Source organism: Parasteatoda tepidariorum, chromosome 3, assembly GCF_982258835.1.
Source record: "Parasteatoda tepidariorum strain Cologne lab strain chromosome 3, Ptep-v5.0, whole genome shotgun sequence".
In the NCBI taxonomy this organism is placed as follows: domain Eukaryota; kingdom Metazoa; phylum Arthropoda; class Arachnida; order Araneae; family Theridiidae; genus Parasteatoda; species Parasteatoda tepidariorum.
Window position 1 is genome coordinate 80,006,634 of NC_141757.1, and position 23,734 is coordinate 80,030,367.

The 23,734-nt window shown below is 32.4% G+C and overlaps 2 protein-coding genes across 4 annotated transcripts; one reads left to right on the forward strand and one right to left on the reverse strand.

The window, feature by feature from the left end:
• Nucleotides 1–1,025: 1,025 nt before the first annotated feature.
• On the reverse strand, nt 1,026–2,357 carry LOC147813917 (uncharacterized). The gene has a single exon (XM_087160152.1). The coding sequence runs from the start codon at nt 2,355–2,357 to the stop codon at nt 1,026–1,028; it is 1,332 nt and encodes a 443-aa protein (XP_087016278.1).
• A 5,129-nt stretch (nt 2,358–7,486) lies between these two features.
• Nucleotides 7,487–21,202, forward strand: LOC107450900 (uncharacterized). 3 transcript variants are annotated; one of them, XM_087159667.1, is made up of 5 exons: nt 7,487–7,947; nt 8,616–8,714; nt 10,891–10,995; nt 12,510–12,602; nt 14,111–21,202. In XM_087159667.1, exon 5 carries the CDS (start codon nt 15,073–15,075, stop codon nt 20,338–20,340), a length of 5,268 nt encoding a protein of 1,755 aa, XP_087015793.1. In that variant the 5' UTR covers nt 7,487–7,947; nt 8,616–8,714; nt 10,891–10,995; nt 12,510–12,602; nt 14,111–15,072; the 3' UTR covers nt 20,341–21,202. The 3 variants fall into 3 exon arrangements, with proteins under 3 accessions (XP_087015793.1, XP_087015794.1, XP_087015795.1); XM_087159668.1 differs by having other exon boundaries at nt 8,616–8,684; XM_087159669.1 differs by lacking the exon at nt 12,510–12,602.
• Nucleotides 21,203–23,734: the final 2,532 nt, after the last annotated feature.

Here is a 23,734-nt window from a genome sequence, read left to right on the forward strand (position 1 = left end):
ACGGAAATACAAAGTTGCATCAGAAATTTTCATAATTTAAATTAACTTTTTCAGCATGCTTTTTCATGGAGCAATGGCTCTGTTTTTCTAGAACTTTTTCTTCTCTCTTCTTCCTTATCCCCAAAATTAGCAGGGCTAAACAATGTCCATGAAATTCATGACCCGGAGGAAGTCGGCCACCAAAAGTGGGTTATTAAGAATGTCCCTTTTGTCCAGACCAAGACAGTCCAGGATATGTTGGGGGGAAGCCTGCGTGTTGTGGCACCTGGGGCAGATTGGGTAGATTCTAGAACTTTTAAAATAAGGATATGGTTGCGTTGGGTTATGGTAAAAAAGCAGACTGTAAACAATACAAAGGGGACCAATTTTTGATCGTACTGCCAACGGAACTATTAGAATCACATTTCCCAGCCAAGATAACCCCTGTCTGAGTTAGTTGAAACAGATGTATATTTATTCATAGGAAATACGTTTTTACATTAAAAACTTTACAGGCCAGTGCCACCATATAAGCAGCATGGCACTCTCACTTGCTCTGTCCAATGCACGGTTATACACATGCAAATCATTTTAGTATTTTTATCATTCTTATAATTGTCATGTTTAGATTTAGAGGTTGAGAAGCTCTGACGAGCAGGGCACATCGGCCAGAGGTCTATTTTACCCAAACCCTAAATCGTGATTAGCAAGAAAGCCCTATAGCTGAAATGAAGTTCAGCAAGCACCTTACAGGAACGTCTTGCAGTTTCCAGGTATTGACGCAATGCTGCCCTAAATGCTCAAATCTTTGAGCAGAATAGACATCACAATAACAGAGTATGTGTCCTGATGTCTCTTCTTCTAGATGACAACCCCGACGAAGAGAAGTAGATTCTATTCCCATTATGTGTAGGTGTCTCCTGAGGATGCAGTGACCAGTAAGAAGACCTATGATCTTCCTTAAACTATTTCTATTAAGTTTTAAGAGCTCCTTTTGACTTACACTAGGACAGTAGCGATTCAGCTCCTTAGCTTGTCTCTGACCATCAGCAGCGCGCCTTTTGCTCATGGGCAATCTTGCCGTAGAGCTTGAAAATGGATGCCCTAAATGAGGTGGGAGAAATTCCCAGCGCAGGTTCAGGGCCCCAGAAAATTGCATTAGAGCCAGCCCTTGGTGCTTCATCAGCTAGCTCATTTCCACCAATACCCATATGTCTAGGTACCCAATGCAGGGATCCCTTGTTATGAGCGGACAGGTCGCAGAGAACCGAGAAGCATTCCCACACTAACAAAGAGGTGAATTTACACCTTGACAGTGATAGGAGAGCAGCCTGGCTGTCAGAACAGATGCGGATAGTCGTATTTTGATATCCATTGTCTAAGCATATCTTGCAGCACAAGATAATGGCATAGACCTCAGCCTGAAAAACCGTGGCATAGTTTCCCAGGGGGAAGTGAAGTTTGGTACCGTCATTGGAACAATAAATTCCTGCTCCTGATTTGGCATCAATCTTTGAACCAGTGTGCCATATTAGGCATTTGCCTTTAAGCCACCGAGGAGAATTAAACCATTCATCTCTAGTAGGAAAATAGATCTTGAAAGGCTTGTGAAAAGCGTATCTTAGTGACATATAGTCACTAGGCATAATAAAAGAGGATATATCCATCATTTGCGAAGCAAGATGTCCCCATGACAAGTGCTTGGAATACTCTTTCCATAGGCCAAGGTACAGTAGACGCTTTATGCCTGTCTGAGCTTCAACTTCAATGCGTAAGTTCAATGGAAGCCCAAATAAGCTCTCTAGAGCAGCTGTTGGAGTGATTCTAAGGCAGCCTGATAGGGCTACACAAACCATTCTTTGTAGTCTATTAAGATTAGACCTTGCGGAGTTCAATTTAGTCCTTGACCACCAGACGATTGCGCCATAAGTGATGATAGGGCTAATGATCATTGAGTATATCCAGTAAACTATTTTGGGGGATAGTCTCCAGGTTCTACCAATAGCATTTCTGCAAGACCAGAAGATCTTTCTGGCCCTGTTGATGGTACTGTATTCAAGATGATGACCCCAATTTAGTTTGGAGTCAAAATAAACCCCGAGAAACTTGACTTTCTCCGTGAGTTCCAATTTATAGTTCAAGTAGTATACATTACCTAGATCAAGATGCCTTTTCCGTGTGAAGGCTACATAGCTTATCTTGGATGGATTGACAGATAAGCCTGATTCAGAGCACCATGTAGCAACTTCTAGTAGTGCATTATTCATGATATCAGAGACTGTTTTTCCATGTTTGCCTCTGACAATAATAACACCGTCATCAGCGTACCCGATGCAGGGAATGCCAAGATCAGTTAACCGAACTAACAAGGAGTCCATTACCATACACCATAGGATAGGGGACAAAACCCCTCCCTGGGGCATCCTGTGGTTTCATGCACTTTCATGCTTGCACCCAATAGAGAGGAACAAATATACCTAGAGGATAGCAAATTCGCTATCCACCTGGTAATTATTAAGTTTATGCCTCTGTTCCTAAGTGCATTGATGATAGTCTCAAAAGGGACTTTATCAAATGCACCTTCAATATCAATGAATACCGCAAGAGCCATCTCCTTATCTGTGATAGATTTCTCAAGCAGGTAGGAGAGCTCGTAAAGAGCGGTGTCAGTAGACTTGCCTGGTTGATAGGCATGCTGTGTGGAGGACAGTGGCCTTTCTATAAGCACAGTGTCTCTGAAGTATCTGTCAATTAGCTTTTCGATCGCTTTCAACAGACAGGGAGAGAGGCTGATTGGTCTGAATGATTTTTCTTATCTGTCTTCTCTATCTAATTTTCCTTACCTGGTTTTGGTATGAAAATCCCCCTGATATTCCTCCAAGAGTGAGGTATATACGCAAATGCTATACAGGATCGAAAAATCCTACATAGAATAGGGGTCATTGGTATGGTGCCATCCATGCCTGGTGACTTATAGGGCTTAAACGACTTTATGGCCCATACAACCTTCTCATAGGAGACCACCATCTTGGCGGCCTCCCAGTCATTCTTACTGCAAGTAGTTTTGGTAATAATATGTAGACGTTCATTTTCCACAGAATGAGATCCAGGGAAGTGTGCTTCAAGTAGTTCTCCAAGAGACTCTTCCCCTGATTCACTGTACCCTCCGTTTGTAAGACGAATGGCTTTTAAACTGCAATTAAAGTCTTAAGTAAGAATTTTTGCAATCTTTGCGGTGACAGAAGTAGCGTTAATACCATCGCAGAAAGTCTGCCATGAGCGACGTTTAGATGCTCTGATAGTCTTGTTATAGGCAGTTAGAGCGTTTCTGTAGGACTGCCATTCTCCGGATTTCTTTGCTCTGTTAAATAACTTCCTACATTTCTTACGTAATTTACTATGCTCAGAAGACCACCAAGGAACACGCCTTGGAGAGCTAGTAGACGTAATATGACATGAAACATGATACGAATCGAGTATGATCTGTTGCACTTGGTCAACAGTCCACTCCTTTAGAGCACTTCCTCTCCAGAGCTGCTCTAAATGGAACCCCAATCAGCTGTTCTGGGGTTCCTCCTTATGACCTTCAGGCCTTTAATAGAAAAAGTAATTAATTGGTGATCTGATGCAGTAACTACTCCAGATACCTTCCAATCAGTAAAGTAATCTACGGAAATAGAGTTACATAAAGTGAGGTCAATGACTTCCCTTCCGTTACAAGTAACAAAGGTAGGTTCATTGCCTTTATTAAGGACATACAAATTAAAATATAAGATATGTTCCATAAGGACATCCCCCCACTGGTTACAATTACTGCTACCCCACACTGTGTGGTGAGCATTTGCATCACAGCCGAAGATGAGTCTACAGCTTGAACTACAGTCGCCAATTGAAGCCCTAGTAATATCAGCTAATGGGTCCTTCTCCTCATAGTGGGATGGTCTTTCCCGCATTTGACACACCTTGGGGGGAGGTGGAATGCAGTTGCTGAGTGAAAGAAATTCTGGCATCTGTGGCATTGAGTCACTGCACCTGATCTATTCTTGTAGTTTTCTACTTTAACTCTTAGATTGTCTATGTCGAAGAGACCGTAGATTTCTTTGTAGTTTCCTTCTCCTAGCGTACATAAGAAAAGTGGGAGTTTTATTATTTCGCCGTTTTTTCTTCTAGTCATTCTAATGGCTGTAGTGCATTGTGGAAATAGGCCTCTGATTTTATCGAATACCCAATTATCATTTAGATCATTTGGGATGCCTCTTATCACAATTCTGAGGTTTCTTTCGGAGGGTAGGAGATACGTGAAAAAACCAATATTTCTATCATCTAGATATTTCCTTATATATCTGTGTGCTTCTTCACTTTTAGGTTTGATGTTATAATTTCCATATGATTCTTTAACAATGTAATCATTTATTCCTTCATTTTTAGTGTCATTTCTGAGGATTTGGTAGTCAAAGTCAGAGCCTTTCACTATTATCGGTGGTGGTCTATTCTGTCTCTTTACCGGCTGGAACTCATTTTTATTGGGGTCATCATTTAGTGTATCCATGATTTCCTCAATTATTTGGGGGAATTCATCCTCAGTAGCTAAACGTTTAATCTGATTATCTTTAGTAGGATAATAGGGGATGGGGATGCTTTACGTTTTTTGTGGGCAATATCATTAACTTTTTCATTAGTTAAGTCACCAAATTCTATCTGATTTAATGGTTCAGGAATATTTTCCTCATTTTCGAGAATATCACATTTATTAAAAACAGGTATGGGGACTGGTTGTTTTTTATCTAGCAATTTTATAGTTTGACTATTAGGGAAAGCTAGTTTTTTAGATTTAATATTTCCACCGCGACCTTCGCTACACGCCAATGATCCACGAGATTTTTTACCTATTCCATACTGGAACTGCTTATCATTGAGGTCTTTAAAGCCTGCCTCAAATTGTTTTAGCCTGTTAATTTGATCGCCTTGAAGTTTGACTATGTTCATAAGTTCATTCACACATCCGCACAGGCAGTTTAACATGCTTTTGATTTGGCTATCCAATTCCATATTTGAAGAGGCGTATTCGATACTTGAAATGTTGGTCATCTTCGTTAGGTCTCTATCTAACTCTATTATGTTTCTCTGATATGTTTCCCAGACCGTCGCCAATAGCCCATTGTGCAGCTCTAGTGCGACGTAAATGATTGTTGTTGTTGTAGTTCATTTACATCACACTAGAGCTGCACAATGGGCTATTGGCGACGGTCTGGGAAACATCCCTGAGGATGATTCGAAGACATGCCATCACAATTTTGATCCTCTGCAGAGGGGATGACACCCCTGTTTCAGTAGCCCGACGACCTGCACGAGAAGTCCAGCACTTTACGGTAGAACAGTTTAACGAGGGCCAATACCGCACACTCTCGGTCCTTACGCAGACTGATCCAAGTGGTCACCCACCCGCACACTGACCGCAGCCAGTGATGCTTGACTTCGGTGATCTGCGTGGAACCGTGTCTTAACGATCCACTACGGGACCGACGTAAATGAACAACAACAACAAATTTTCACTTCAAACTGACCAGAATTACAAAATAACAACCTTTTGAAAATATCGCCTCGCAGAATAACATGTAGTAAGCAGCTGCGAACTTTCTAACCGGAACTAGAGCAGACATACAGCTCGAGATTGTTATTGTTTACACTTCTACTGAAAACACCGTCCATACACGTGCGCATTATAACTGCACGTGTTAATATTAAATATCGATATTATATAAAATTTATTTGTGTTTTTTGAACGAATAATTATGGGGAAGTTTTGTAATTGTCCCGGATGCAAGACAGGCATCTGAGGTTAAAAAGAGAAAAGAAAAGCAGCTTCCTGGTATCAGTTTGTTTAAAGTTCCAAATATAAGTTTTTAATTATGATTTCATTTGTTTGAGTTTTATGCTATTAAACTTTTACTTATTTTATGCTTTCAATAATATCGTAAGGATATTCTCTTTTGGAATTGTTTTTTAAACATCAATGTAAATAAATTTTGTTTTAAATCTTCCAGTTTGATCCACAAGTGTAGTCTTTTCTTCTTGTCTATTTAATTTGTTTATCAGTTGTTTTATTAAACTTATTACTTAATCGTTAAAGTGATTGGTTTTTTCAAAAATTCCTTATTTTGATTGATGTGATCATCTAAACAATTATAGTTTGTAAAAAGTAATTCTAAATACTTGCAGTTTTTCATTCGAACATCTAGTTAACAGATTGAGATTTATGAAACACATTGTTAAAAATAGAATAATTTTGCACATTAATTTGAATTGTAAGGAACATTCATTTAAATGGCTTTCACTTAATAATAAATGAACTGAATCAGGCAAACATACTGTGATATCATTAATTTATCAGTTTATTAATTATGGTAAAGTACCTAAGGTTTTGGATTCTCCTTATGTTATTGTAAAATTTATTGTTATAGTTTCTAATTGTACTATAGAATGCTGTGAACTTTATTTCGTATCATTTCGTCTATTTTATTAAAAAGATATTTTGTAAACATCAACACACTTCGTGTATATTATTTATACACCAAAAAGTTGGATGAGATTATCTGGAAAGAATTTATTGTTCTTAGTGTTTACCTAATTTATTTTTTGTTAAGTGAAGTCACTATATCAACTCAATGATTGTGATACAATTCATTGCTACTCCCTTTGAATGTTTGATTGTTTTTATTTTCAAAGCAAAAAAAAAAATTTATGGCGTTGAGGATGAAGATTGTTCTTGATAATTTCTATTTTTCAGTTTTTGTACTTTTCTGCTTTATAATTAGATGTAGTAGTTTAGATGAATCTGTTTAATATTTTAAGAAAGTGTTCACATAAGTTTTGATGCAAAATCAAAGTGTGAAATCACTATTTAGAATAATTTTATCATAATTTTTTTTTAAACAAGTTTTGTTTAAGTAAATGACAATCAATTTTAATTAATTCTGTTTTAAAGTGTATCAAATGAAGATTCTAACTTACAACGCTGAACCAGATATAGTTATGTCGTGTGCTAATTAAATGTATGTTAAAAGAATAATTGTTCAATAATGTGTGATAATGATATCCATTGAATAATAATAACATTGTATGCTATAAGAATTATTTCTTTTTAATCTATTGTGTATTACTTTTAGAGTTTCTGTGGTTATAAAAGAGATTATTATTGATTAAGGTTTTTAATAATTAAAAATATAATTATTGTTCTATATATTTTAATGAAATTTCTGTGTGTAACAATATTTACTTCACATTATCATTCTTTCATCAAAGTAATGTTAAGTAACAAAATTATTCAGTTTATTATTAACTCATATCAGGTATTATAATTTTACTTGTTTGAATGACAAAGTATTTGTTTGTCATTGTATGACTTGTTTGGCCATATTTAGAAATTAAATAATTTTTTAATCACAAATTAATGTTAATTTCTTTTAATCAAAAGAGATTTTATAAAACATATTTCCTGATATGAGTTGTTTATATATAAATACCTCACTCTCACTTTATTTATATTATTTTTTTAAGGATATTAATCTTCTTGAAAAGTGGCAAAGAGCAATTCCTCATGCTGATAGGATGCTTAAGTCCATTGATCATATTTGTGCTTTGCATTTTGGTGAAGATGATATTGAGACCCATTATTAAGTTACATTTATGTCAGTTTATTTTTGGGCTATGTAATGATATGTCAGTCGTTAAGATATATGATATAATATGAATGTTTCATATCAAAACATGTTTTTCTAGGTGGTGTGGAAGCAAGAAAAGGAACGGCCTAGATTGAAACCTTCTGCACACCCCTTCTAAATTCCCAAATTGCTGGCTATGTTGCTAGAAAGGCAAAAAAGTTTTCTAATTGCCAGGCATGTTTAGACAGCCTAGTTTTTCAAAATGTTAATCCTCCCTATGCTGAATTGATAAAATTAAAATCTAATGGTGGGTTACTGTTTCCCTCAGAGGAATTATTTAATTGAATCTCTTTATTAGAGAATACAAATATGTCCGCTGTCAACAACACCAATTTAAATATAAATACATTAAATGATATATACGATAATCTGGAGGATTTAAATGTTCCCCTATTAGGCTGCTCTGATGAGCATAAACATTCACTGACTGTGTCCATTGTAAATTTTTTTTTAATCACAAGAATGCACTTTCTTTGTGATCGCTCCAATCGCATTGATGTTCACAAAAGTTAATGAAGCGAAAAATATAGAAAATTATCCAAATTATAAGTTTTTAAAAATATGAAACAGTCATTTGTTTTTAAATTAAATAGTTTTATGTTCATAAAAATACAATCTTGATGGTATCTTTCATTTATTTATATCTGATTTTTTTTGTTATTATTTTCTTCAATGAAAATTTTAAATTAATTTATATTAGGTTCATCTTTGTCTTGAATATAAGCAAATTTCTCTAGCTCCTACCTGGATCTCTTACAATTTATTTCATAAATTTGTGTATTTTGCTGATTGATTCTTAAAAAAATTCCCTTTTTTTCTGTCATCTGTTTAAATTTATATTAATGTTAAAAAAATTTGTGTATTGTTCGTATTTAGCACCATAAAATCCTTAATGAACGTCTTAATTTTTTTCAGTTGTTAAAGTATCGTACAGAAAAGAATTTATAGAACGAGATTCGGAAAAAACTGGAAGTATGTGAATAGGTCGGTGCTCAGATGCCAGATTGCAAATAAGTATAGTTGCATTTCTAAAACTTTATGCTATAAAAATAATTGGCTTTGTGCTTACTTTGCTAAGAAAATAATATTTTTATGTTCTGAAAGAGCTAAACAGCACAACTCCTTAAAATCGTTTCCGGTTTCGGAATTTAACGGAAGTAAACAATTTAAGCTTTTTGTTTATTTTTTCGTCCGCCCTTGGTTCCGCCTCTAGTGTAACTTGTTTAATTTATTCGAGTCATATGCTTAGAATATTAAAACTATAATAATGGTAAGAGATTTTTTTTACTCCTAATTGAACTAAACAATTTAAACCCTTAATGTTGTGTCTTTTGTTATTTTATGTACGTAAATTATGCTCTTTTTACTTCTTATTTTTGGGAAGTACCTAAATAACATTTTATCGTTTAATACTGTTTAATAAAATCTAATTATTATGTGAAACTAAAAGGAATTGTTAGTATCTAGGAGTGTTATAAGTATTTAGGAAGATTAGAGCCTAGTTTTCTTTCCCCACCATATAACTAAATCTATAAATTACATTTTATCTCAATTATTTTTTTATAAATATTGATGTATTGTAAATTAAATAGTCATTACAGCATAATTTTTTTAATAATAATCTAATAGTTGAATTTTTTTTACGTATTGGCATGGTTATAATATTAGGAAAATTAGCAATTTCTTGTGATTTTTCTATTAATTTCGGAAAACTAACTGTACATTATTTACCTATATTTTTCCTACTATATGGGCTTCATTATTTGTCGCATAAAACTTCCTTCACTTTTGGGTATTTATTTATTTCACCAGAGCAAGTAAATTCAGCTGCTCGATTTATTCAACTTTTAATTAATTTAAATTAAAAATCAGTTGAATGTATTTTTTTTCATTGCAATTTTATATGTTCTGACAATCACTGAACACTGAAATATATAAATACCCGCGATTTAATAGCTTATCTTCTAGTCTTTTTATTCAAACTTCACAAATTTTCTCAATTTTTTTTAAAATTTTAATTTTATCACTTGCATTATTTTAAATAAATATAAAACTAAACAGAACTTTAAGAAACGTAAAAGAAACTAGATTGATGTCATTTCATTCTTTTGTTGCGAAAGCAATTTTATAGCAACTTGGTCTTAAATTGTTCTGTGGAGATGAAGTTGTTAGGAAGATTGCTCTGCTTTTTTATTTTGTAGTTTTGAATTTACTGTCAGAATCAGACTGGAAGCATCACGCCTGAAGAGACTCTTAAATGCCTTAAAAAAGATACCTCAAGAAATGAATTATTTTAGATTTCATGAAAAAGTAGGGGATATTTCCATATTGTGATCTGTCGCATATTGTGATATATATTATTATATAATCTGTCACGCAAGCTGCAGTCACCAAAGTGCCAAATAAATTTTAAACTTGCAAATTTTTTTGAAAAAAAATATTTAGATATTTGATATTGGCTACGAGTTATACCTTTTGAGTTGTCCACTTTCTGTAATTATTTTTTTTAGTTTCCCGCGGTCCGCTGCCCGAATGTTGCCAATACTCAGTGATTATTCTGCAACAGGTAACACGATACGGAAATTTTCCCCTAAAGGTTTAAGAATCTTTTACTGATAATTTTAAGGGGATATTTCTGTATTAATATCTGCTCATGCTAACTACAATCGCCAAAGTACCAAAGTGTCTTAAACTTTTAGAAAAAAATACAAAATAATATATTGATGTTTGCCATGGGTGGTACAAGTTATTCCCTTCAAATAGGTCTCTGGCTATTATATTTTTTTTCTGTTTCTTAAAGACTATTGTCCAAAACTTATGAAAACTTGGTGATTTTTTGAATGTGAAATTGATATGGAAATCTGTTTTTATTATTCAGTGAATTAATTTACAGAAATTATTAAAAATTTTACAAACTAATCATTTTATGTTATGTTTTTAAAAACTTTTAGTTTATGCAGTGAAGGTCCCAATCTGGAAAGCAGAATTTTTTGTAAGAAAATTATCAATGGTAACAAAAAATCAAACATAAAAAAATAACCTTCCACTGCATTAAAACTATTTTTGTTTTAACTAACGATTTAAAACAAGATTTGATGATTTAAATCAATGATTTCTTTTAAATCCAGATTTAAATAACTTAATAGCGTTATAAAAATCATGATTATTCTGAAGAATAACTCTTTTGTAGGAAGGTGAGGTATTAGTGCAAGATGATAAGAAGTGGGACAGAGTTTGGAGAACAGATGAAATTCGAAAAAATAGTGCTAACTGGACTCTTGCTGGAGATGTTGGGGTAAATCTTTGTGTAGTTATATACATATATTATTATAATATAATTGTAATATTATTTATGTATGATATTATTATAATACTATATTATAATATATTTGTAATTATCTTGAATGTTTTTTTTTCTTTGCTATGATAAATTACATTATGTTTTCTTTATTGCCAAGGATATATCAATTTTTTCTAATTGATTTACCATCAGTAATTTTTGTCTTGTTTTATTACTAGTGCAAAGTACAGTTAGCTATGATGGAAAGTCCCCTTTCCACTGTAGCTTAATTCTTATACATATTTTTTATGCATAATATATGCATGTGTATACATAATCCTTATGCGTAAGATTTTGTAACATATCGCAAAACATAAAAGAAAAGAAAGCATATTTGACAATTTTTTTATTTTGCTTCTTAAAAAGTGTCTAAAAAATAGATGTTTCCAGAAAATAAAGAACTTGGATATGGCACTTATAATAATTTCCAATTAAAAATGATTAAATCTATAATTGAAATGAATAAAACTCCTTTTAAAGGAAGATTTCTTTTACAGGTATCATTATTTTATTATTTGTTTGTAAATATTTATTACACTTAATGGATATAATAAAAAGAACATTAAAAAAAACATTCAGTTTGCAAATTTTAAGCAAATAATAAATTATTTATGGTGGTTAGAATCCTCAATGTCTTAGCAATGATATCCAATCAGCAAAGATATCCTAATCAGCTAGTACCCTGATTTGCTAGGGAAAAAGTGAGAGAGAATATGAGATATTTTATATTTTCATTGTTTTAAAATTTCAAAAAATTACCTTTTTTTAAAGTGTGATTTTTTTTTTTTATAAATAATTAAGTTGAAATATTCTGCTTAGAAACATTTGTAAATTTACAAGAAAAGTAAGATATTATGAAACATTGTTTATTTAGTTATTTAAAATATTACAAAATAAATAAATGTAAGATTATAATTTTTTGTTTGGTAGCCTGTTTTTCAGTAGGAAATTATGATACATTTATATTCCATTTTCAATTAATTTAAATCAAGCATTTTTATATTTTATGTATCACTGCAGTTTGTATTATTATAAAACAATTTTTAATGTAGTAATATTGTTTGAAAAATATTATGATTTACCTATTGTATTTCAATTATAATTGCATTAATAAAATTAAGTGCGGTTAGAAAAATAAAACATTTTAAATGTGGTTAAAAAAAAAATTTTTTTTTATTTAAATGAAAATTTAATTTAAAAAAATAATAATCTGAATTACATAAAATAAATCAGATTATTACTATTTTTTTAAAAGAAGAAAAAATAACAAACCCTGGTTACAACTGTTAGATGTTTGCTTGTATGTTTTGATTATCTTATTTTCTTATATATTATTAGAATAAACCCAACAGACAGTAGTTCTATGTATAGTTAGCATAAAACTGGACTTTAGCACTTTTTTTTATTGTTATGCCCAGCACTGTATAGTTTATTTGCGTTTTTAACTTTTGACATTTATTTTACTCCAGTTATAAAACTTGCTGAATGAAATCTCCCAAAACATTATATCTAGAACACATGAGGTACAAAATGCTGTGGACTCCTTAATTCACAACACAAAGGTATTATACTAAGTTTTATTGTGAAATAACTGTAAATTTTCTTTGTAATTACTGTTGTATATGATAATATATTACTGTAATAATTGTATATTGCTGTGTAAATTGTTTACTTATTCTAATTTTAGCATGACATAACTGCTTATCTAATCTGACATAATAACTTACAGATTTAGATAGAATGAAAAACTTTCTATGAACACAATCAAAATACTTTTTGCATGCAATTTATTTACTCTTATAATTAGTTTCAAATCTTTCTATTACCACCTAACTTGGACGAAATTCATCTTTAAACAACTGATTTTTTTTAAGTGTTATAATTTTTATAAAACTATATTGATTATTATATACATACCAGCATTATATTTCTTTAAATGTTGCAGTCTTTTGATGACATTATACCAGCTGCTGTTGTAACCTAGTTTAATGTCTTAAAAAAACTGCAACATTGAAAGAAATATATGCTGGTATCTGTAGAATAATCAATATAATTTTATAAAAATTATAGCACTTCAAAAAAATCAGCGTATATTTCTTTAAATCTTGTAGTTTTTTGAAGACATTAAATTAGTTGTTGTATCCTAGTCCCACAGTGGACTGATCCTGAAGACTTGGTTCTCAGTAGAACACCGAATTCAAGCGTCAGTGGTGGCAGTCAGTACTGCATTCAGTAAGTTTTTATATATCAGAGCTGCCAACTCTAAAGTTCTAGGTTTTCATGATACTTAACAGGTCTCAGGATCCCTCACAGATGCCTTGACGTGAGTGTCACGTTCAGACTTTGCCAACACGTCTATTTCATGCATCAGATTTGAGTTTCTCTCCTCAAAAAAATTTATATAGACCGGATGGTAGCATTTTTTGACTTTAAGCCATTAAACCTTCGCTCAATTTCTTAGTCCTGTAGTTTTTAATATGGTCAGGATTAAAAACACTTCTGGATTTAAGAATACCAAAAACGATATGGACCAACTTACGCATTGCAGCACCAACGATAGCCATATTATGTTTACCCTTATCCTTTAATCTCTGGCAGAAACTAATAATGATAAGTTTGTGATTCTTAGCTACTATAGCAGGAAAGAAAAGTGCCTTATGTAATGTTTGTGAACCAAATTTACTTAATCTGGCTTTGGCATATACAGAGGAACCTGGCGTCTTATTTCATGGTATAACTCTTGCATATGCTGCCAATTGCCTGGCATCTCTAAAATCCTTTATGTAAAGAAGTTCAGCTAAAATAGCTATTGCTGATTCCTCTCCTATTCCTGGAATAGTTAATAAAAGTTGAAAATTTTTTAACAACTCTTTGTGTTGCTTTAATAGTTCACGTATGGAGCTTTTTATTGTTTCTATTTTTTGTGTTATGTTTATTGCAAGGTCTTCCCAAGCAGTTGCGACTTCTTTGGGCAGTCTCTCTTTTTTTTCTAAGTGGTTATTTACTGATGTCAATTCACCTTTTAACGCAGCCGAACAGCGATAAAGATGTTTTAATTTTTTCTTTTCAGGAGAAGGTGGTGCCCAGCGAGTTGGTTCCTGCCTTTGGCAATAATCAGCAATAATTTCTGCATCAGTTTGATCATTCTTTTGTCGTACTAGTTTACTCCTTGCATAAGATTTTATGCAATGAGGATTTACTACACTAACAAAATGTCCAGCATTGTGTATAAATTCAGCTAAAGCTTCACTGTAGCAACCAGTGGATTCCATACATGCCTTTACTTCTTCTATGTTATGCTTTTGTAGAAAACTCAGCAGACCTTGAAATCCATGATCATCATTTTTAAGACTCCTTTTTCTAGTTTCATGTTTCCCTTTTTTACTTATAATTGTGAGAAAGACATCAAAGCGATCTTTCGATACGTCTATGCCTAAAAAGTTATTGATCATATATAACTCCATACATTACCATTTGAAGTGAAAAGTAAGGCTAGTCTTGTGAATACAGAATTAGAACCATTTAGGTCTATACTTTTGAGAAGGGAGCTCTTATCTTTTTTACAGATTTTATATCTAAGTTCGCACTTAGAGTTCCTCCCTTCTCCATCTAACGCTTAAGCTTAAAACAGTAGATGCTTTCTTCGAGATACAAATACCTATATTTGTGAGAACAATTTAAATAAAAGTGGCATTGTAAATATAAAAAAGCAAAATTGTTGCAACGAAGCTAAGCAAATTAGTTCATATCTAAATGTGGCAAAAATAGGCTAATATAACTGACTTTGCTGTATAGTAGAATTATTATAAAGAAAAGTTTGAACGTATTATTTGGTAGACCAACACGTTCCAAAAAAACTTGTTCTCACGGTTATTATTTTCAATTAAACAAAAGTGACCATATTATTAATTTAATGATAGAAAGTATTGAAATATATACCTATTGAAATAATGTTATTAGTCATAAAAAAAACAACTTTACTTTGCTGATTTTTATGGCTACCATATGAATAGTTTAATATAGTGAGTCGATATGTTAGCAGGGAGTAAAAAGTCTGGTAAATCACCTAATGAAATCTTAAATCGAGATAGTGAGAGCACTCTAAAAAAGTTAGATTTTGTTGCTAGAAACCCTATTTCCATTTTTAGTCTGATAAAAAATGCAAAGGATGAAGAGGGAAAAAAGAAGCTTAATCAACTTTTGCAGACACTAAGGAAGAAATTGCCTGAGGGCTTTAAGATAGGAGCTGCTGTAGGCGAAGGGGATTGTTTCTTTGATTCCGTTGCTCAAGGATTGAACGAGCTAAAAGATAAAGGTCTGATTGCAGATAGTAAAAGATTTAGTGTAAAGTCTTTGCGGGAAAATTGTAAGCAATATGCACAACAAGCTAATCAATCAAGAAAAGATTCATGGTTGGGTAATGCTCTAGAAGGAGAAGGTGGAAAGTTTTGTGAATATATTCCGCTTATTGAATTTACTGCAGAAGACATTGAAAATGCAAGTTCCGGTTCGGAAATAAAAATTCTAAAGTTGGAAAATGCTATATGGGGTAGACCTAAAGTTGAAGGAAAAATGATATGCGAAAAGAATAGCGTAAAAATTAGGATTATAAAATTGAGAGATGAAGAGATAGATAGATTACGTGTTACTAAAGGTAAGGTAGGTACAGGTAATAATATTATTTATATACTGAATTACAGGAACCATTTTGTGCCACTTCTTAGTAGTATTGAAAAAGATATAAAGAGAACCATAAAAGTTTCTAGAGAGGAAGCTTACGGTAATGTGGTATGTTCAAATTCAAACAATATTTCTCAATCTTACATTTATACACCATTACAAGATATTGAAAATTCCTCTCACGGGCAAAGCGATCATTCAAGGAGTATGGGTAGAAAACGTGGGCGTTCTGTTACAGACAAAGATGGTACAGTATCAAAGAGGCTGCGCATGGATGTAAATGTTACTAATAATGAAGATTCAGAGTTTCCTAGTGCTTTACAAGATGAATCTGGATATGATGATCATGCTTATCAAGCTAGTCGATGCATTCCTCATCATTTGATTGAACTTATGTATCAATTAAACTTGTTGGTGCTTTGCTCACTTAGAAAGTCTATGTATGAACATAAGTACCCTTCATTGTCATTAGCGTTTGGAGATTCTGAGATTGATAAATTTAGTAATATTGTTCTCCGTTATGAGGGGAAGTCTACTCATATACAAGTTGAAAATGTGGATAATTATATAGATAGTAATATCAGCTATGCTAGGTTATTTAATAAAGAAAGACGAAGCTCTTCTATTAATAGTTACTTTGATAGTTTTGTTAAACATCTAATCTCTAAGTCAGATAGTTTATATAATGTGGAATATCTTACTGTCTATACCAATTCAGGCTTGGATCTTACAGAAGAAAAGGAATTAAAACAAGGACGATCCAAAAACTTTTATCCTTTTAAATTTTATAGCATAAATATAGAGGAATATGGCATTCTAAAAAACTTTTTATTTACAAGTAATAACATACAAGGGCGTGGGTTTTATCAGTTTTCACAAGATAAAACAACAAGAGAAGAACTCTTAAAGCAATTAAAATTCTCTCCTGCCATGCAGAAAGTAATAAAAAAAAGAGAGCTTTCTCTTAGATTTGAAAAAGAAATAAAAAAAGCGTTTTTAGATAAATTAGTATTTGCAGTTAATCAGCCTAATAGAGAAGAGCTGAACAGCATTATTAAAAGTGAAATGAAAAAAAATAGTGAAGTTCAAGACAATTATATGACATTACAGGAAAGAATATTAAGTAATTTAGAAAAGCATAAAAAACTTGGAAACTATATATCTGGAATTATATATGAATTCAATTTATTAATGCTTTTTTTGCATGACATGTTCTTGCATAAAAATATGTTTTCCATAAATTTTGAAGGAAAAAGCCGTGATATATCTAATTATATTGCTATCAATTATAAAGGTAGAACTACTTACTTAAAAACTCATTACGCAGATAGTAATATTGATTATAATCAGTTATTTCCCTCCAGACAACAGAATAATACATTTTCTATTGATAAGCTTTTTACTCTTTTTGTTGAAAAATTAGGAGAAGCTATAAAATATTTTATTATCTATACTAATACAGGTTTAGATCTTACAGAAGAAAAGGAATTAAAACAAGGACAATCTAAAGAGTTTCATCCTTTGAAATTTGATATTATGGATATTCGAAAGAAGAAGTATAAAATTTTAAGAGATTGTTCATGTATAGATGGGAATGGTCTTTATCAATTTGCACAAGAAGAAACAACAAGAGAAAAGCTTTTAAGTCTATTAAAGCTTCCACCTTCTTTACAAAAAGAAACAGGAGTTTCTGATGAGAATGAAAAAGAAATAAAAGAGAAATTTTTAGATAAATTAGTATTCGTGGTCCACCAGCCTAATAGGGAAAAGTTGAATAGTGTTATTAGAGGTAAGATAGATAATCAGTCTAATATTTCATATAATTGCGAAGAGTTTCATGAAATAGCATTACGTTGGTTAGAGTCTCATGAACTTGGTCCTATCAGAAAGGGAATAATGGAAAAGCTTTTGGAAGATATCAAAAATAATAGATCTAGTTATCAGGAGATTAAAAATAAAGATATTAATGAGGAATTTAAATTTGCTAAAAGTGTGGTTGGCAGAGAAGGAACGTCTATGTTTTATCAGTTCTTAGGTTTTTTAGTGAAAGGAGAAGGAAGAAAGTGTCTAGAAGTTCTGAAAAGAAAAGGAATAAACCTATCTACTGTATCCAGTATTTTGCATGGAGCAGGGGATAGTGCTGTAAAAGCTTTTAAAGACTTATATGACTTTTTGTTTGATGAAGTAGGAAATAAAGCGCAATACTTGAAAACTCTTGAAGAAGAAGGAATAAATCTAGCTAATATATCAAGCATTTTGCATGGAGCAAGAGCTAATGCTGCTAAAGCTTTTAAGGACTTATATGATCTTTGGTTTGATCAGAACGAAAAAAAAACAAAATGTTTAATAAAACTAGAAGAAAACGGAGTAGGTCTAATTCGTGTGTCCAGTATTTTAAGTGGAGCAGGAACTAGTGCTGCAAAAGCTTTTAAAGATTTATGTCACCTTTGGTTTGATAAAAAAGGAAATAGAACACAATATTTAAAAACTCTAGGAAAAGAAGGAATAAATCTATCTAATATGTCCAGTGTTCTAGGTGGAGCAGGGACTAATGCTCCTAAAGCTTTTAAAGATTTATATGATCTTTGGTTTGATGAGCAAGGAAATAAAAAACAATATTTAAAAACTCTAGAAGAAAAAGGAATAAATCTATCTAATATGTCCAGTATCTTGCATCGCGCAGGAGCTAATGCTGCAGAAGCCTTTAAAGACTTATATGTTCTTTGGTTTGATGAGCAGGGAAATAAAAAACAATATTTGAAAACTCTAGAGAAAGAAGGAATAAATCTATCTAATGTGTCCAGCATTCTAGGTGGAGCAGGAGCTAATGCTGCAAAAGCTTTTAAAGACTTATATGATCTTTGGTTTGATCAGAACGGGAAAAAAACAAAATATTTAATAAAACTAGAAGAAAATGGAGTAGGTCTGGTTCGTGTGTCCAGTATTTTAAGTGGAGCAGGAATTAGTGCTTCTAAAGCTTTTAAAGATTTATATAATCTTTGGTTTGATAAGAAAGGAAATAGAACACAATATTTAAAAACTCTAGAGAAGGAAAGAATAAATCTATTAACTGTATCCAGTATTTTAAGTGGAGCAGGAACTAGTGCTTCTAAAGCTTTTAAAGACTTACATGACTTTTGGTTCGATAAGCAAGGAAATAAAACACAATATTTAAAAACTCTAGAAGAAAAAGGTACAAATTTATCTACTGTATCTAGTATTTTACATGGAGCAGGAACTAGTGCTTCTAAGGCTTTTAAAGATTTATATAACCTTTGGTTTGATGAAAAAGGAAATAGAACACAATATTTAAAAACTCTAGAGAAAGAAGGAATAAATCTAGCTAATATGTCCACTATTCTAGGTGGAGCAGGAGCTAATGCTGCAAAAGCTTTTAAAGATTTATATGATCTTTGGTTTGATGAGCAAGGAAATAAAAAGCAGTATTTAAAACATTTTACTGAGAAAAAAGATAGGGAAAAAACTTTTACGATGTATAACTTATCCAGTATTTTAGGTGGAGTAGGAGCTAGTGCTAAAGATGCTTTTGAAAAATTGCATAGTGTTTGTTTTAATGACGAAGGAAAAAGAACAGAACTTATAGATGATTTCTATGAGGCAGGTTTTGAACCAAGTAACTTATCCTGTATGTTATGTAAAGCAGGAATTCATACTTCTTCCATCTTAAAAAGATTGCATAGCGTTTGTTTTAATGACGAAGGAAAAAGAACAAAACTTTTAGATGACTTCTATACTGTAGGTTTTAGGCCATGTGATTTGTGCAGTATAATAAGTGGAGCAGCGGATAGTTTAGAAAATTTTCATGATTTTTGTTTTATAGGGGAAACAAAAAAGTATTTAAACCATTTTTTAAATGAGGAAAAAGGATTTACGCTGAGCAATTTATGTAATATATTGCATGGAGTAAGAGCTAATATTTGTTCTGCTTTAAAAGATTTTCATGATGTTTGTTTTGATGGGGCAGGAAGCAAAACGCAACTTTTATCTGATTTCCGTAAGGTGGGTTTTAAGCCGAGTGATTTATCCAATATATTGTCCATGGCTGGAAGTAATGCCGCTTCTATTTTAAGAAATTTTCATGAAGTTTATTTTAATCAAGAAAATTATTTAAATCACTTCTTAGCCAAGAAGGAACTTTTTACGCCAAAGGGTTTATCCAAGATATTACATGGAGTAGGAATTAATATTTGCCCTATTTTTGAAAAATTGCATGACCTTTGTTTTGACAAGGCAGGCAACAAAACAAAATATTTAAACAATCTTATCAAAAATAATCGGCATGAGATGTTTAATATATTATATAAAAAAATCAGGAAAGGTCCTTGTACTACTTTCTTCGATGATATACCACTTCAACAACAGGATATTGGTAGGATAGAGGAAGACGAAATAGATGTAGATGATTCTCCTATTCCTTTGAGTAATGAAGAAGAGCATATGGGTTCAGGTAGTCAGGATAAAAGTAGCAAAAAGCAAAAAGGTAGTCCACAACGAAGTAATTCTAGTTCCCATAAGAGAAAAGTCGAAGAAATAGATAGTTCACAAAAGAGATGTAACTTCAGGAAAAGGCCAAAGGCAAACACACTCAGTATATTCTGACGAAAAGCGACAAGAAGTGTCTTCACGGTTATTGGAATTTATGTCGAATAACTTTCCCAACGCTTCTATTTAATCGGTAAGACAAGGTCTACATTTACCTTCCTTTGAAAAACGTGGGGTTGAGATTGATGGTAAATGTGTAGCAATTACTCGTAGCTTTTCTCAAGCTTTATTTTTGAATGGTGAAAAAGCATTTTTGAGTAATTTAGAAGTTTCAGCTAAAATTTATGAACACATAGAGCAGCATAAGCAAATATCTGCGAGTGAGAAAAGAAAAGTTCATGATTTAGAAAATTTAATTTATAGTTTTGAAGAGCAGCTAAACTCTTATGAGAATAGTAGTCTACCTTTAAGATTGATTCACAACACCAAAGAAGACCGTAAAACGTTTAGTAATTTATCAAGTTATATAGCTGGAATTAAGAGTGATTTTGCTATTCACTTAGTGACAAAAGGTCATGTTGTTGCAATTTATAGGGTTGGTGATAGCTATGCTTATTTTGATAGCAATGCAGCGTTTATTTCCAGGTTAAGAAGTGTTGATCAGCTCACGCAAGTTATGGAAAGAGAGGTAAAGTTTGCTGGCTATGTAGTAGTGGAAAAAGTTTTTTTTGTTGAACACTTTGATGTCGATAAAGCTTATAACTTACTATCTGATGAAGATAAACAAACTCTAACAAGAGAAATCAAAACTGAATGTCAACTTCTAGCAGAGCAAAATAAGGAGTTTGGTCTTATTAAGATCAATGGTCGAGAAGTATCCAGAGTACAGCTATATGACTTTGGAACTAAAATTAATGTGGAAAGTAGTGTACCATTTGTAAGAGTTTAATTAAAATATTATTTGGTGCGTATTAAATAACATTATTTATGTTTTATTAAAATGGATAGGTTGGAATCTTTGTTAAAGTACTTGTGTTTGGATATAGTCATGATCAAAAGGTTAAATGATTGAAAAGTCATGTTATGTTAAACAAATAACGGCCGAAATATATAAAAGGGAAATTAGATTAAGGGGGATGTGATGGTTAAGGAAAGTGGTAGTACAATGCTAATGTGGGATAACAATAACCCAATAGGTTCAAAGGGTCACAAAGTGTGAGGTTTGGATAATTTGGTATCACCAAATTTGGGAAAAGGGCGAAACTAAAATAAGTTTTAGATTAAAGATAAGAACGATAAATAACATGCTATATCCAGATACAGACTTAACATTTAATACAGTAAGATGATGTTTCCAATGAGAAAATTACAAATTCCCTTATCAATGAAAAAGGTACTCACCACATACAGGAGGAAAAAGGGGTAACAACAATGAGAATATATAGACTAAAGAAAATCACATCAATTTTTCCATTCAGCTGAATATTTATTTTTGTAAAACTACTTATTTTGTTATTTAGTAAAAAAACAATATGTTTCTACACATTTTCGTGACACAGGAGATATCTTTTTTAAAAAAGAAATGGGTGACAAGAGAATTAAAACAATGAAGGCGTCATGCATAAAGGTAAAATATAAAAGAACGAGTAATTTAACCGTTAGAATAAATATGAAAAGAAAGCTTAAATTTGAGAGGGCTTTTAATGTTAAAAAAAATTAAAGGTATTAAATGTTGATTTAAATTTTACAGAAATTGATTACAGCTATGGATTTAATTTAAGATAAAGGTTTGGAAAAAAATGTAAAAAGAAATCCCTCGATACGGACCGAAGTCCGCATCTCGAGAAAAAAAAAAGAACCAACAAGAAGGAAGCACAAAAAAAGTATGTCTTCAAAGTGACTTAAGAAATCCTTAACTGGTATAGGACCAAAAAAATTAATTAGACAATGTGATAAAAGGAATGGAGAAAAAATTGTTCATTAATTAGCAATATAATTTTCTAAGTGCTGACACAAAACTGAGTGTTTAAAATGAGAAAAATAATTTAAAAATTATTCTGATATTCATTAATATAAGGTTTTACAAATGATGTATAAAACCCATTGAACATAATAATTACACTTGTAAGAGACATCTATTGTAGATTATTGTATTGTATTAGACAAGTATTGTAGATTAAAAACTCAAATTAGTATTTAAGCAAACATTGTATTTTATTAGTATTTAAACAAACTTGGCAAAAGCAATTAAAATAATTATGAAATGTTCCTTCAAATCAATTAAGTGATAAGGGTTTAATGTGTGATAAGTCTATTTTTCAAAAGCTAAAGTGCCAGCATGAAAAAAGGAACTACTAAACTCAGCGGCGCGACAGCCCATAGAGGGCCAAAGCCTACTGTGCCCATCTCAGTTTTCTTGACTTTGGGCTCTGGGGTGCAGGAGCAGATGTTCCGATCAGGTGGTCAGCCAAACGCGGAACCCCCAGTGTTCAGTTCCCAAGCATGCTTGGTACTCATTTATGGACCCGCTGAAGGGATGAAAGGTTGAGTCAACCTTGCCCGGCCAGAGGATCGAACCAGGGACCTGTGGCACAACAGCGGGAAGCGTTACCGCTCAGCCACCGGGCGTCATGAAAAAAGGAAGATAAGAGAAATATCTTTCTCTTTTTGAGGAAGTGGGGGTGAAAATTTTCTTGACACTGTTTTTTTATTGAAGGCAACAAACAGGGTTCTGATGGTCACTCCTTGAGGTTGCAGGTGGCTCCACAGAAGCACAATATTATCTTGTCATTCCATCCTTTCCTCCACATGACTCACTTTCAACTGTGGACATTGTGGGAATGGGTATATTTCTGCACCTGTTTTTCCCAATTAAAAGAATTGATGAAACAGGAATCGACCAGGGGTTTTGTAACATCCTGTCGTGGAAGAGGCCATCATTTTTTAGGGTCTTGTTTATTTTTGACAAGTAAAAGGGGGCATGCCCAAGAGCTAACTGTGCGTTCAGTAATACCTGCCTCAATCATGTCATCAAGTTCTTTTTTTGTAGATTCATGTAAAGCTTGAGGAATGGGGAACGGTTGAGTCTTAATGGGGGTGATAGATTAAAATTTTAAATCAGGAATAATTTTATCCGTGCATTTTAGAGTTTTAAGAGATTTTGAAAAGGCTGAATATTTTTCCATTAATAAAGAAAGAATTGTGGACTGCTCTTGTTCATTTAAATTTTTAAGATTAAAATCATCTGTAGATAATTGTTCTTTCCTCAATTTTAAAATTTCATCAGGTGCTTGAATTAAATTACAAGTTTGATTATCATTAACAACTTGCTACCAAGCACGATTGCTTATACGCCCATCTTTTCCGTCTTAAAATAGTGGATAATCCTGGCTGCCCCCTCTGCCGCAGTGGTGCGACGATGAATGCTGAACATCTTCTCAACTGTTCAGCTCTCACAAAGAACTGCATCTTCTCCCGATACTGGGAGGCCAGAGAACTTTTGTTCAATTTA

What these genes read in the sequence shown, in the direction of transcription:
- LOC147813917 (XM_087160152.1), bottom strand. Translation starts at nt 2,357, where the DNA reads ATGGACTCCTTGTTAGTTCGGTTAACTGATCTTGGCATTCCCTGCATC.
- LOC107450900 (XM_087159667.1), top strand. Translation starts at nt 15,073, where the DNA reads ATGTTAGCAGGGAGTAAAAAGTCTGGTAAATCACCTAATGAAATCTTA.